General features: G+C 24.2%; 1 protein-coding gene across 2 annotated transcripts; it reads left to right on the top strand.

Moving 5' to 3' along the window:
• The first annotated feature begins 114 nt into the window (after window positions 1-114).
• Window positions 115-10249, top strand: LOC129984389 (alpha-tubulin N-acetyltransferase 1-like). Of its 2 annotated transcripts, XM_056094268.1 has the most exons (11): window positions 115-485; window positions 876-930; window positions 4965-5059; window positions 5140-5302; window positions 5739-5886; window positions 6364-6399; window positions 7172-7233; window positions 7511-7596; window positions 7914-8008; window positions 8690-8792; window positions 9874-10247. In XM_056094268.1, exons 1-11 carry the CDS (start codon window positions 301-303, stop codon window positions 9995-9997), a joined length of 1152 nt encoding a protein of 383 aa, XP_055950243.1. In that variant the 5' UTR covers window positions 115-300; the 3' UTR covers window positions 9998-10247. The 2 variants fall into 2 exon arrangements, with proteins under 2 accessions (XP_055950243.1, XP_055950244.1); XM_056094269.1 differs by lacking the exon at window positions 6364-6399 and having other exon boundaries at window positions 9874-10249.
• The last annotated feature ends 3389 nt before the right edge of the window (window positions 10250-13638 follow it).

The following is a 13638-nucleotide window of genomic DNA, read 5'->3' as shown; positions in this document are numbered from 1 at the left end:
CGTTACTTATCATGAAGAAAATTTAAACAGCAAAAAAAAAAAGCAAAACAAAATTTAAACATTACTTGCCACCCACTTATTGAAACTGTAACCGTGTAGCAGACAAATTCTATTTCATGAAGTTCTTGTTTCGAAATTTTTGTCTCAGCTTAAATCGAAACTATTTACTTATGATCAATGGAAGTAACATAATTCGTGCACATTTCTATTAATAATATAATACTTGTACAGTTAAAGATAGAGTTTTTCAAAACAGAAAATTATTCAGAATGACAGTTTGTGAACCTATTTAAAATAAATATGGAATTCCCTTTTAATTTAGACGATATTCTTCCAGGAAGAATAACTGTTTTAGACAACAGAGATTCTTTTTCGAAACTAAAAATATATGACTTGGCTTTGGGACCTGATTGCAATAAAGAAGGAAGTGGAAGTTGGTCGTATACTCAGTCTTCTAACGCACCATGGGATATAAAAGTTAAAAAGTGAGATTCATTTTATCATCAATGTAAAATTTTCATAGCTTATTATTAATTTCTTTGTGAAAAATATTGAAATATATATATATGTTGCAAGTATAAGCACAAAAGATATTTACTTTTCACGATGAGTAATTATATGTTTATGTGGCTCGTTATTATTTTTTTTGTCACTCATTATAATGATATTAATTTGTTTTCACTATACAAAAATGTAATAATCTTAAAAATTGAATCTGAAATATTTTTCAAATACTTTGTATGATCTTTCAGTTTCGAATTAAACAGTGAGTTAAGTTTTCATAAGCAATGGAAAGTTTATTAATCATTTTTAGGTATGTTGTATCTTTGTATCAATATACTGAATCTGAAATTGTAATTGTTCTCAATTAATAGGAGAAAAGAACGTCTAGAAATTGTGCTTGATGAAATAGGCATTGCTTCTGCACAAGTAAGTGAATTTTTGTGTTCTCATATAGTTCATTGTTTTAAATTTCACTTAATACCTTCTTAAATCTGGATACAAAATTTTTTTGTCTAAGCATTTATGATTACAGCCTTGCAGAATTAATTTCATTAACCATTATTGTACTATTTCTTAATATTGATTTTGAATTTTAGTGAGATAGAAAAAATACTATAATATGTACTTAATATGTGCTAAAAATTACCATATTGAGGAAAATACCATAATATATAATTAAATATCATTGTATATTCTGTGTGACCCATGAATAAATGCATTAAATTATTTATTGCTTCTCAAAACTTAATTTTTTTTTTGTAGATATATATTTGCTGTTGGGTGTAAAAATATTTTCAAAAATTTGATTTTAAGACTAAAGTAAAATTTAAATCTTCATAATTTAATATTTATTGTGAATATAACGATCTATGACATCTATTAAATACAGGTTTCATTAAATCTTTTTTTTTTCTTTTAATATTAATACTTGTATGAAGTTTTTGAAAAAGAAAGAACTATTTAAGATTTGAAAGCAAGCTCTTTTTTATTGTATTTCCCTATGTGTATTATATTATTTCACTGTATATTTATCTCCTTTTTTAGTGTCTGAAAATACTTTTGTAGTCTTTAACTTTGCAGTTTAAAAAAATTAATGAATATGTTAATCTTAGATTTATGAGTAATCTTAGATTTTAAAAATATTTTGAAGTAGTAATCATAGTATCCAGTTTGGTTATTAATATTGCATATAGATAATAGAAATATGATAATTTAGAAAATCCTGTTTCTTTAGTTTTTGAAAATTTTTCATTTAGCAGAATCTTGGATTAAAAAAAATTTCCTGTTTTTTTTTTTTTTTTTTTTAATAATTTGGCAGATATTTTTGATTGAATGTTGGCATTTACAAATTAATACTAAAATTCAAGTCCAATTCCTATCATTCATTTAAAGCAAAAAATCACTTTTCCTCAAAAAAAAAAATTATATATGAATGTTTAATAATCTCAAATTAACTATGCTTCAAAAATAATTTTCTAATCATTCAAACCCTATCTTCCCTGTAAATTTAATTTCAGTTTAGTGGGCTTTTAATTTTTTCATGGAATCAAAATGTTGAGAATTCTGAATTCTTTCTAAAACTATATAAGATTGAAGTTATTTCTCATATTCTGTTTTTTATCCTTTCTGTTTATCTACTTAGTTTGTTGATTTTCTTTGCCATGGTTTGGACTAAAAAATTTTGAAAAGTGATAAAATTTAGACTTTATTCATGAAATTGTAAGAACAAAAGGCATTTAAAAAATCAATGATGACTTCTTCAATCTAAGTTTTACAAATAAATTCTATAGGATTTTAATATGTGCAGTGGGAAAAAAATCCCCCTTGGAATGTCAAGTTTATTGTATGACTGTGGCTGCTAATCATTTTGGAATATTCATTTCTTCCTCTGCAAGATTTTAAGTCTCCCATGCTTTATTTAAGTTGCTATGATTTTATTCTTTAATTTGAACTAACATCCATGTTTTTATGTTCTTTTTTTTTAATAATTTATCACCAGTTTGCAGATTATTAATTTTGCATCATTTTGATTGAAACTGTTTATGTTAAAGTTTGAAATAGGAAAAACATAATTAGTGCAGCATAACTTGCATATTTGTTCTTGCACCATAAATCTTCAAACCAAATTAAAGTTGCTATAATCCTGCCTCATACCATTTAGGCTGTTGTCCGTTAACAATAAAAGTACATTGCTAGTTTATAAAAAAAAAATCTGAGGTGTAAGGTGTAATGTGGGTTATCCTAGATTTGACTTTAAAAATAATTCTAATATGTTCGTATCTGTGAGAAATAATATCCTATTGTACCATTCTTCCAAAAAAAGAAAAATGTTTTCACCGTTTCAATGTTTGATCAATTTTAAATTTATTTTTTCACATTGCCATGCTATGATAATGACCTATTGAATTTAATTAACCATTTTTTTAACAAACTTGAAAGTAAAATGGCATGTGAACCAAAAGAAATTTTTACATAATTCTGAAAATAAAACATTGTAATAATATAACTATTGTAATAATATAATGTCTATAATAACTTGTGTAATTAATAAATCAAATTCTTTGATAAACAACCCACCCAATTTGTACATGCTTTAAATGAAGATGCTTCCATTCTCCAGAAAAACTCAAACTCAATCAAGAATAAATTATGAAATCTGTGAAAATAAATAATAATAATAAAAGTTTAAAACATTAATTTGCTTATTTTTTTCCCCTTTATTTTTAAGAAACAACTTGTTCAAAATTTATTCCCCAAGGAGGGCTGATTCTTACTTGATGTGCTCTTTGGTGTTGGTCAAATAAAAAAAAAATGTTGAATGACAAAATAGTTGTACCAATCTCCCTGCGAAATATACCAGTACGATTTGCATCATGCATTATCTCTCTGGGGGAACGTATGGGACAAAACATAATGTCTCTTTTGCCAAGACTTATCAACAATTCCTGTTCTTCATATAGTAATAATAACTAAAGATATTTTTGTCACTAGTTTTAAACCAGTTGATGCATATAATACTGAACATTTGTAACGAGAAATATTTTCACCTTTTTTTTTCTTAACTGACGCTGACTCTTTTTGCTTACATATTTTACTATTTTGTTTATTTTATTTATTTTTGAAAATAGTGAATTTTTTTTATGTGAAAAAAAAATTTTAAAGAATTTTTTATGTATGAACTGTAAAAACTTTTTTAAGAACTGTTTTCAAGCTTAAAACTGTTTTAAAAAAAGTTGACTTACATTTACTCTTATGTGACCGCTTTTAAATGAGCTCAAAACTCAAGCATCTCAATAACAACAACAATAATATTTAATTTAATCCTACAGTTATATGAATTTTAAATTAAAATATTTCATAAAAATGTGTTTGTATTGTTAAATTCTTTTTTCATGCTATTTATTCTTTACATTTGATTTTTTTTTGTCCATTTTTTTTAATTACTTTGCTTTATTTTTGGAATAATTATTTGAAGCTATTATGAATGATCATTCAAGTTTTAAAATTAACTAAACAGATTTTCTAATTTACTACATCTTTACAAAATCATGGGAAGGGGCCTAATTATTATATGAGGCTTGTAGGAAGGGGCATTGTAATTATCTGGTATTAATTATGATCTAAGTATAATTTCTTGATCACTCGAACCCTATCTTCCCTATAACTTTGGAATTGTGCTGGTTTTTAATTTTCTTATAGAATCAAAACCTTAAGATTTGTAAATTCTTTCTAAAACTATATATGATCAGAGTTCTTCCTCATGCTCTCTTTTTCAACTTTTCTTCTTATCTACTCAATTGCTAGTCTGCTTTCTCCATGGCTTGAACAACGAAGTCTTGGCAAAAAGTGGATTATATCCATAAAATTCTAAAGAATAAAAAGCAATAAAAAAACTTAATGGCTGCTTATTCAATCCTAAGTATATATATATGTATAAACTAATTTAATTCTTATTTAATTTCCCCTTTCTTAAAATTCTTAAATTAATCTATGTTACTTTATTCCAGAATTTTCTCTTAGTTCCTGATCCAGTTTCTATTTTTTTACTTAATTATTCCCAACATGCACTCTGAAAAATTCCTTTTGGTTTTTTGTCCCACCTCGTCATGAGCAAAGGGATAAGAATGTCCGGTGCCGGTGAAGTATTTTCAAAGATATCTAAGATTTGTTATCCTAAGTTGATATGTGTTAACAAAATTCCTATCAGAATCTCATAATAAAAATGCTAAAGGGAAGAATTCTGGTAATTTGTTCCTGTATTGTGATGTGAAAACAGATGCCTTTTTTATCATAGCTTCTGTGTCATACAAGTTATGCCTCATGGAATGAAATAAATTGAAGTTAAAATTTCAAAAGATCCTTCTTTTTTGACCTTTTATATGCAAAATTATGTTTATGAACATAACGTATACACAGATTAACATAAAATAAGCTGTAATTCTCGTGTTTTATTTTAATAGGCTCAGGACTTGCACTCAACAATTACTACTTTTAAGAAACTTATCAGCTCTAGCCAGCAAAGGATTTATACTATCAGAGATGTTAGTGAACCCAGGTGATGTATGTTTAATGAATTAATTGAAAATTTTTTAATTAAAACTTTTTATTATAAATATTAAAAAAAAATCTTTTTAGAAGGATCATTGGTATGCTTAAAGTTGGAACCAAACGATTGTTTGTTTGTGATGATGCTGGAGCTTATCATGAAGTGGATCCTCTTTGCGTTCTTGATTTTTATATCCATGAGTCCAAACAACGATGTGGTTTCGGACATGAATTATTTGATGCTATGTTGAAGGTATGGATTAATATAAGTACAATTGTAATATGCTATTAGTGCAGAATAAGAATTTTTACTAATATTAGAATATTTTAGTGTACTTCATTTTGCTTATGCCCTCAATAGCAATTATTATAAAATTTATCTTGTGATTAGATTTTGTAAAATACAGAATCAGCTTGTTTCTCTCAAAACAATGAGTGCTAATGACTAACTGAAAAATATATTTTTTATTTTGTATCAAAGTAATAATTTTATTTTCTTATATCCCTAAGAAAATTTTGTTAGAATTTGTTAGATTTAACATTGTTAAGAATTACCAATTCACAAAATTTTAGTGAACTTTACAACGAAACTAAACTGTACACTGTTTTTAAGTTTAGCCAAAAATTTTCATTATAGTTTGTTATTACTAATACTTGAATTTATTGTTTATCTCTCATTTTATTATTAGGCTGAAGGACTAGATCCTGCAAAATTAGCAATTGACCGACCATCTTTCAAATGCCTTGCCTTTTTAGAAAAACATTACAACTTAAAACAACCATCAAGACAAAATAACAATTTTGTTATATATCCTGGTTTTTTAACAGACAGACTTGGTAAAGTAATTTATCAGATACTATCTTTATTGAAATCTCTTTTTTAAATACATAAAAAAAAATTTAGAAATTTATTCAAATCATTAAATTTATCATAAGAATTTTTTGTTTTCTTTTTTGTTTTATTTTTTTAAAAAATTCTTTTCATCTATACTTCTTTGCAAACATCCTTTAAAAGATAGGTTTGGAGTTCATTCACTAACTTCATGTATATTTCTTGCTACAAATGATATTTTTTCATCACTTGAAGATCTTGGATGAGATCGTATTTAGTTTTATTCTGAAATTATATATTTTAAACCATTTTCTATTATTTTTTTTAAATTTCAGTTTTTAATAATTTTTGCTTTATATCTTTTTAGTTAGCATGTTAATCAATTTTGTTTTATGGTTTGTTTATACATTTTTGTTTTATTTATTTTGTTTTATACTGTTTTTTTTCATTTTGTTATTTTTATTTATAATTTCATTCTGCAGTTTCAAGGCCACCCATATTTCTTTATAGTGAGAAAGGTGAGCAGTTTATTAAAAATATTATTTTGGATACTTTTTGTTTAAATACATTTACTTTTTATAGATTAATTTTAGGAATATATCTTTTGCAATGCTGATATGTGTTTGGAACAATCAATATTAGAAATTTTTTTCATTATATTTTCCATAAAAAAATCATTCTAGGAGAATTATTTAAAATGTATGCTTTGGCACAAATTCGGTTTTAAGTAGTTCTAAGTAACTATCTGTTTTGGATGAAATTTATCAAGCCCTTGTATGTAATTGTAATTTGAATGGGAAAAAAAAGGTGGGCTTAAATGTTGCCGTGCAACCGTTTCTTCAGTTTAATTTTTTTTACTAAGAATAAATTTTACATGAATAATACAGGTTTAAAACTACCTGTTATATCTTATAAACGATAGAAGGTAGTTTGTTTTATTTATTAGTTGTACAGTTTTTTTTTCTGATTTTTTTTTAAAGAATGCTGCAAAAAGAGGATTTTGTATATTATAATATTTTATATCAAAGTAATATTTCATAAAAGATTATTAAACATGAAAATATTTTCAATCTAGGGAATGCTAGATATATAAATTAATTTAATATAAATTGGGACACTGTTTAATTTCTTTTTCTTGTTTTGTTTCTATTAAATATTTTCAGGCATCTATAACTGAACTCTCTTTGTATAGTAATGTATTTTATATTCCATAAGATTTAATTTATAATTAAATTCTTGTATTTGCACTTTTTGTTGATATTTTATGATTTATTAGCAATTTAAATTCAGTTTTAGGAAAACAGTGTTCCAGCTCTACAAAGCAAAAAAATAGTTTAATGGATGCAAGTTTAGTAAGTTCATTTACATTTTTTTGCTTTCAAATGGAGTGAATAACTATATATAACTCTTTTATGATTTGTGCTGTTAAGTAAATGCTTTGAGTTTGTACTGTTTCTGTATATAATTTTATTATCTGGAAAAAATGTTCTACTGTTTTTTTGTTTTTTTTTTCCATTTCTTTTTTGTCTAATTAAGGTAAAGTAGAAATAATTTAGAGCCTCTGTTATATTTATAAATTGTCAACAAGGAACTGTAATGAATTATAAATTGCTTTTATGTTGATTTTAGACAAATTCTGATTCTTTGAATTGTGTGAAAGTAGCAGTTTCTCCAAAGGAGATAAAGAACAAAACATTTTCTTCGTCTACTGGGAGGTACTTATTTTCAGAATATTTCTTTAAAAGTCATAAGTAAATGTATTGAAGTCTGTTACAGTTGTGCTGGGAATAAGGACTTGAAAAAAAAGTTAATATAAAATCAAAATTCAAGCACATGTATTTTTTATTTTATTAAATTTGGGATTTATCTTTTTATTTTTATGATATAGACTTATTTCTAGGGGAAAAAAATTGTTAGGATTGCTATAATCCTATTAGGTACTAATTAATTGTTTTATAATATTAATTCTGAAGTGTGACCCTTATTTAAATTACCATTTTCTAATAATTTGCAATTTTCTTAAATTTGTTAGGTTTTTGAATTGGGATGATACTGAAAGCAATAGTGATTCTAGAAAGAAACCACAAAGTATGACAGGGATAACATGTAGACAAGCAATTAGTTATTGTAAGTAAATCCAAAATATTAAATTTATAATTATCTGTATCTTTGCAAGTAAAAAAGTAGCAAACTTACTGTTTTTTCAAAACTGACAAAAGCAAAAATTTATATAAAATGATAAAATATCTATTTTGTTATTCTTATTTATATAACTGCATGATGCTTTTTGTTCTATTTAATATAACTTTTTAATTAATTTGTTTTGTTTTTATTTGTAAGGTCATTAAGTATTGATTGGAAATTATGCATATTTAAAGTATTCCTGGAGTCATTTTTCTTTCTTGAAATGTTTTAATCACTGTAGCTTTATTTTCTGTTTGCTTTAGAAGAGAGACAACAAGAAAAAAAAATGCAGAATTAAAATATAATGCCATGTTTAAAAGTATTTTTTTTTCTTTAAATTTTAGAACATTAATAGCAAATATACGTATAATTCTTTTCCTATTATTAATACATAAGAAAATTTTAACCACAATCATATAAAATTGTAAATGTTACAAATATGTTAGTTAGTTTGTTCTTTTCTTGTAAAAATATTTTAATGACATGTAAAAACATTTCATTATTATTATTAAAAAACTCAAAAGCATATAATTCATTATAGGTTACACTTTAATTTTTGGTTTCAAAGTTAGTTTTAAGTTCTAAATATTGCAAGTGAATAATTTAATCAAAACTTTTGTACAGGTTGGAACAAAGGAGAAAAGAGTTGGGGTGTAAATGAAGCTCTTCATAGCTATTCTGTCAGTGATGGTGAATCTCATGGCTGGTGCAACAATCCAACAAACTGGTACATGTAATTTTGTAGATGTTTATTTTATTGTTATTGTGAATTTTAATTGTATGTTTTAGTTCTTAATTTTGAATTAGCTGTAATTAATTTATTGGATTACAAATGATGGTATTTTTGTTATGATTCAGTTCGCTATCTATTTGGAAAATCTATTAAGGAGGAAATTTTATATGACATTTTTTTTTTGTGTGTGAAAGAAAGAAAGGAATTACAATTTAAATTTAAACAAAAAAGCTCTTTCTTTTTAAGCTATTTTTAGCCATTATTTCACGTACTCTTGTTATGATTTCTGAAATTAACTAGTTTCTAAATTATGCAATCAAAAATGATGCTAGTTTATATTTTGAAATAATGTTTGCAATACATTAAACTTCTCAATAAAATATTTTATAATTATTTTTATTTTCTATTGGTTGTATTTGATGAATAACAGAATAATTTTTATGATCAAAATTCAATGTTATACTTAAATATTTACAGTAGCATTAAAGTTATAATATGAAAAAAAAAATTAAAATTTGTTCCTTGTAGAAGTTTTATTTAGAGAGGAATAATGAAATATGTTCCAAAATTAGATTATCTTGTATTCTTAATAATAACACACTTCTTAGAAGTATACAGATGTTGATTTTGAAAGTTTTGAAGGTTAGGATTTCCTTTTTTTAAAAGATTAAAATAATTATAATCACAATCATAATTCTATTTATTTATTGAATATGAAAAATTCTTCAAAAATCAACTTGAATGTATATGCAAAACATATATTTCTGTTTCAATGTTGTTTTTTTAAGTCTTATATCTGATATTTAATAATGTCCTGTTAAGATGCATAAGGCATTAATGTATTTTTTTCATTTTGTATCTGTTTTGTTATGTTTCATTTTGTCAAATGTTTTGTCTATGTTTCATTATATCTTTTTGAAGCAGTTTTACTGAAAATTGTAAATTTGTTATAAATGTTTAAAATAAATGTATTTTCAAATTGTTTTACGTGTTTTCTTTCTATATTCAAATTTTATTTTATTAATTTTGCACCGGGAAATAACTTACTAATCTTAATACTTTTTTTTTTCATTAGTGAATTAACTCCTATCAACACTGTATCAACTAGTACTCAGAAAAAATGGAATGAGCAGCTCCAGTCTTCATGGAACATTCTGGGAGTAAAACCACTGGACTATTCACCTTTTTATAAAAAATAATTCAAAGCAATAATACACAAGAGATTTATTAATCTTCATGTTTAGAACTGTGAAAATTTGTGGTTTGTTCTATTTACATATATATTTATATTTTACAGAGAGATTACATGTTTATATCTTAACAAGGAGTAATTTATTTATTTCTATAATTTTTTTAAATCTTATTTAAAATATTGTTATACTAATGCAATTAAAATTGAAATCAGGTTCTAATTTAATATTTTATAAATTTTGCTTGACAGCTTTCTTTTCTGTATTTAATTTGAGCTTATAATAATTTATTTGAAACAGTAATAATTTGTATAATTGAAATTAAAATTCCTGATATATTTTAGAATGCTGATTGATATGATCAATTCACTTTTTCCCCATACATAATTTATATATTAAAAATGTTAATTTAATAAGAATTTGTTAATGTTTTTTTGATTATAGCTATGAAAATGAATAAAAAGTATTTATGGCAAACGAAGTTTTGAACTGTACATTGCATTTTGGTTTGTAAACTTTTTTTGCATACTAAATGAAAAAAGTATTATGTTTATTAATGTATGGTCCATTATTTGATTTTACTATCTTTTAAATTTAATACTAATAGGATGTTGATAAACTATTATTATTTAGTGCCTCTTTGAATTATTTAGGCACATATTAGTTTTATAAATGTTATTGAAAAATGTATTTAAAATTTTATGTTTGTTAGATTTTTTTTTTTTTTTTTTTTTTTTTTTGAAAAATGTGTTATCCCAGTGACACAAAAATAAATTTTATAATTGAACTTTTATATATTTAATTATTTTATATTTTATATGTGATTATTTTTTCTTTAAAGCATTGAACAAATTATGTATGCATTTATTTATGTTTAGTTTGTACTTGGTCAAATTTATCTGGTGCTATCTCAATAGGATTCCTATTTCTTTTGATCAGATTACGTGAAATTTCTTAATATATGTCAGAACAAAGTATAATTTCTTATTTGTTAGAACAAAGTATAAGGTGAAGAATTCATTAGATTTGAGAGAAAAGAAATTTTTTAGTTTTTAACCTTTCATTTTTCTTTTAATTTACTTTCTACTTAACCTTAGTACTTTTTAATTAAATGATATATTTAATTACTAAAATAATAAAATAAGAGAAATTAGAAATAAGAGGTTAAAAATTAAAATGTGAACATATACATCATGTGAATATAGGCTCAGTTGTCAGCTCAAATTCTGACTTCTAACGTCTATCAATAGATTTCACTGTTGATAAATTTTAGCAAATTACATTAAAATTATTTTCATTTTAAAAACTTAGCATTCAAATTGGTGGTTCGTTCATGCAAAGAATGTCATTTATAAATAGATAGTGAACTATAAGATTTTATTGCATTGCAATCTGTAGCATAATTATTACTGTTTATTTCAGCTTGAAAAAATGCGTAGTAGGTAACCAGCATTTTTTAAAATGCTGCACAAAATGAAATATTGGAACTTTATGTACATCTAGTTAAGCATTTTTAATGTTGCTGATAATAGTACTTTTGTAATGCTAAAACTCATTGCAGTATCAAAAACAAACAATTAAGTTGATTTAACTAGATGGATTTGTCAATATTTATGGTTAAGTATTCATTCTCAAATAATATGTAAATAAGCATTTATGAACAAGATTAACTGAAAAAACTATGTAGAAACTGTTAAATATATAATTATATATTTGTTCAAAAATACGTAATATGTTTTGAATCTGATCTCATTTTCTCTTGTTAATTTTAAAATATTTATTTTCATTTTCAAATTATGTGTTATGTTCATAAGACAAATTCAGGGCATCAGTTAATTTTTCTAAGAATATATTTTGGAAGTAACCTTAAATAAGATTCTTTTTAGATATTTCTAAAGGATTCTTCTTTTGAATTACTAAACTGCTGATTGAGTAAGGCTGTCTAACATTACATTACATACTCAAAAATTTGCCTAAGTGAAAATTAGTGGTCTGACTTACTCTAAAGGTTGTACATTTTTATTCTATAGTAATATCTGGTTATTAAGAATTTTATTTTAATTATTCAACATTTTCAGATTATTGATATACCTGCTTTAAATCATTAACAGTAACTTTTATTTGAAAGTATGCCATTTTTTACAGTCCAACATGTTAGTAAGTAATCATTTTATAAATTCCCACTTCTTTGGCAGCTAACTAAATTTTTCATCAGTTTTTATTTATATGATGTAATTTGTGAAACTGCATTTTTACAAATAACATAATTGTTTATTTGTATGTCATAATTAGCTTGTGGCTTGTTTTATTATGCTGAATGCAGTGTTTCTGTTTGTTTATAATATTGTAGTTTTAGTCAGTCTCAGAAAAAAAAAATAGAGCTGCCCAGTTTATTCTACTAATGGTCCTCATCTATGGAAACTAAAATTACCATATTGAAGGTAATAATGAATATTAAAAGGCTATGTGCCTAAAATATCCATAAAGTATTGCTTACATATATAAAATTGTGTAAGCTTTGAAATTTCTTATGGCAACATTCTTTTTTTATTGTAATAAATGTAGATGCTTAAACAATAATATAGATTCCTCACGAAAAAATGATCTGCAGTGCAATTTTAGTTAGTATATCATGATTAAATCTGGAGATCTTTGACATTTTCTGCTATAAGGTTGTTTCTTATTTAGATATTTTCTAGACATCTATGGTTGCATTTTTATTTTTGTGGCCCTTCAAAAGCATTTGTAAAGCTAAAATAAAATGCTATTTAATGCATGACAAAATATTACTGTGAAAATTTCGTGTAAAAGTTTGATTCTTTTCTGCAAAAAAAAAAAAAAAAAAAAAAATTCTAAAGCATTGAAAGTTTTGTCTAAATTGCATATGAGTTTGAATCGCCATAACGCACAAAGCATCCAAATGTTCCGTAAATAAGTTATAAGCATCCAAATAAGTTTTATTGAATGAGTAAAAGAAATAAAATTGAATAAATCTTATTAATATCTTACTGATAAAGAGAAAAAAATTTACTAATTTTTATAATTTTTGTTCTTTATTTCTGCATTTTTTTATCAATATATACTATTTTTATTGCTATTGCTTTCATCTTATAAATAGACAAGAGGTGCTAATCTAATTTATAAGTGCATATAAAAAAAGTAGTAGGTTTAATTCACTGATACTAGTAAATCAGTCTTCTTCTGTGTTTTACAGGTAACTTAGTGTCCAGTAGAAATGCTTTTTGTTTTGCACAAAAAATATATAATTATTTATTTGGAAGTCTTTAAAAAGTAACTTATAATAATCAAAATTGAAAATTTATATTAAAATAGAATTAATTAATCTGAAAAAATTGTAAGAATACATTTAAATGCAGTTTACCAGAAACAAGCATTTCGAACAAGGACTGAAAAGTGATTTTTTTTCATCACATTGAAAGTTTTTTTTATACATATATTAAAAAAAAATAGAAGGTGGAAAATAAAACTTGCTACAAGAAATGCATGATCAGTAGCCTTTAAATGTCAAATGAAAAGCTGTCAGCAATTTGAAATTTGTCAATGCACTCATAAAGGCATTAATTTTGAGGCAATACAGAAATTTTAATATAAAAAAAACACCTTGTCATTGAAATGTGTTAAAATTTTGC

This window comes from Argiope bruennichi, chromosome 9, assembly GCF_947563725.1.
Source record: "Argiope bruennichi chromosome 9, qqArgBrue1.1, whole genome shotgun sequence".
NCBI classification, from domain to species: Eukaryota; Metazoa; Arthropoda; class Arachnida; order Araneae; family Araneidae; genus Argiope; species Argiope bruennichi.
Note: the sequence above shows the minus strand (reverse complement) of the source record. Positions and strands in the feature narration are given on the sequence as shown.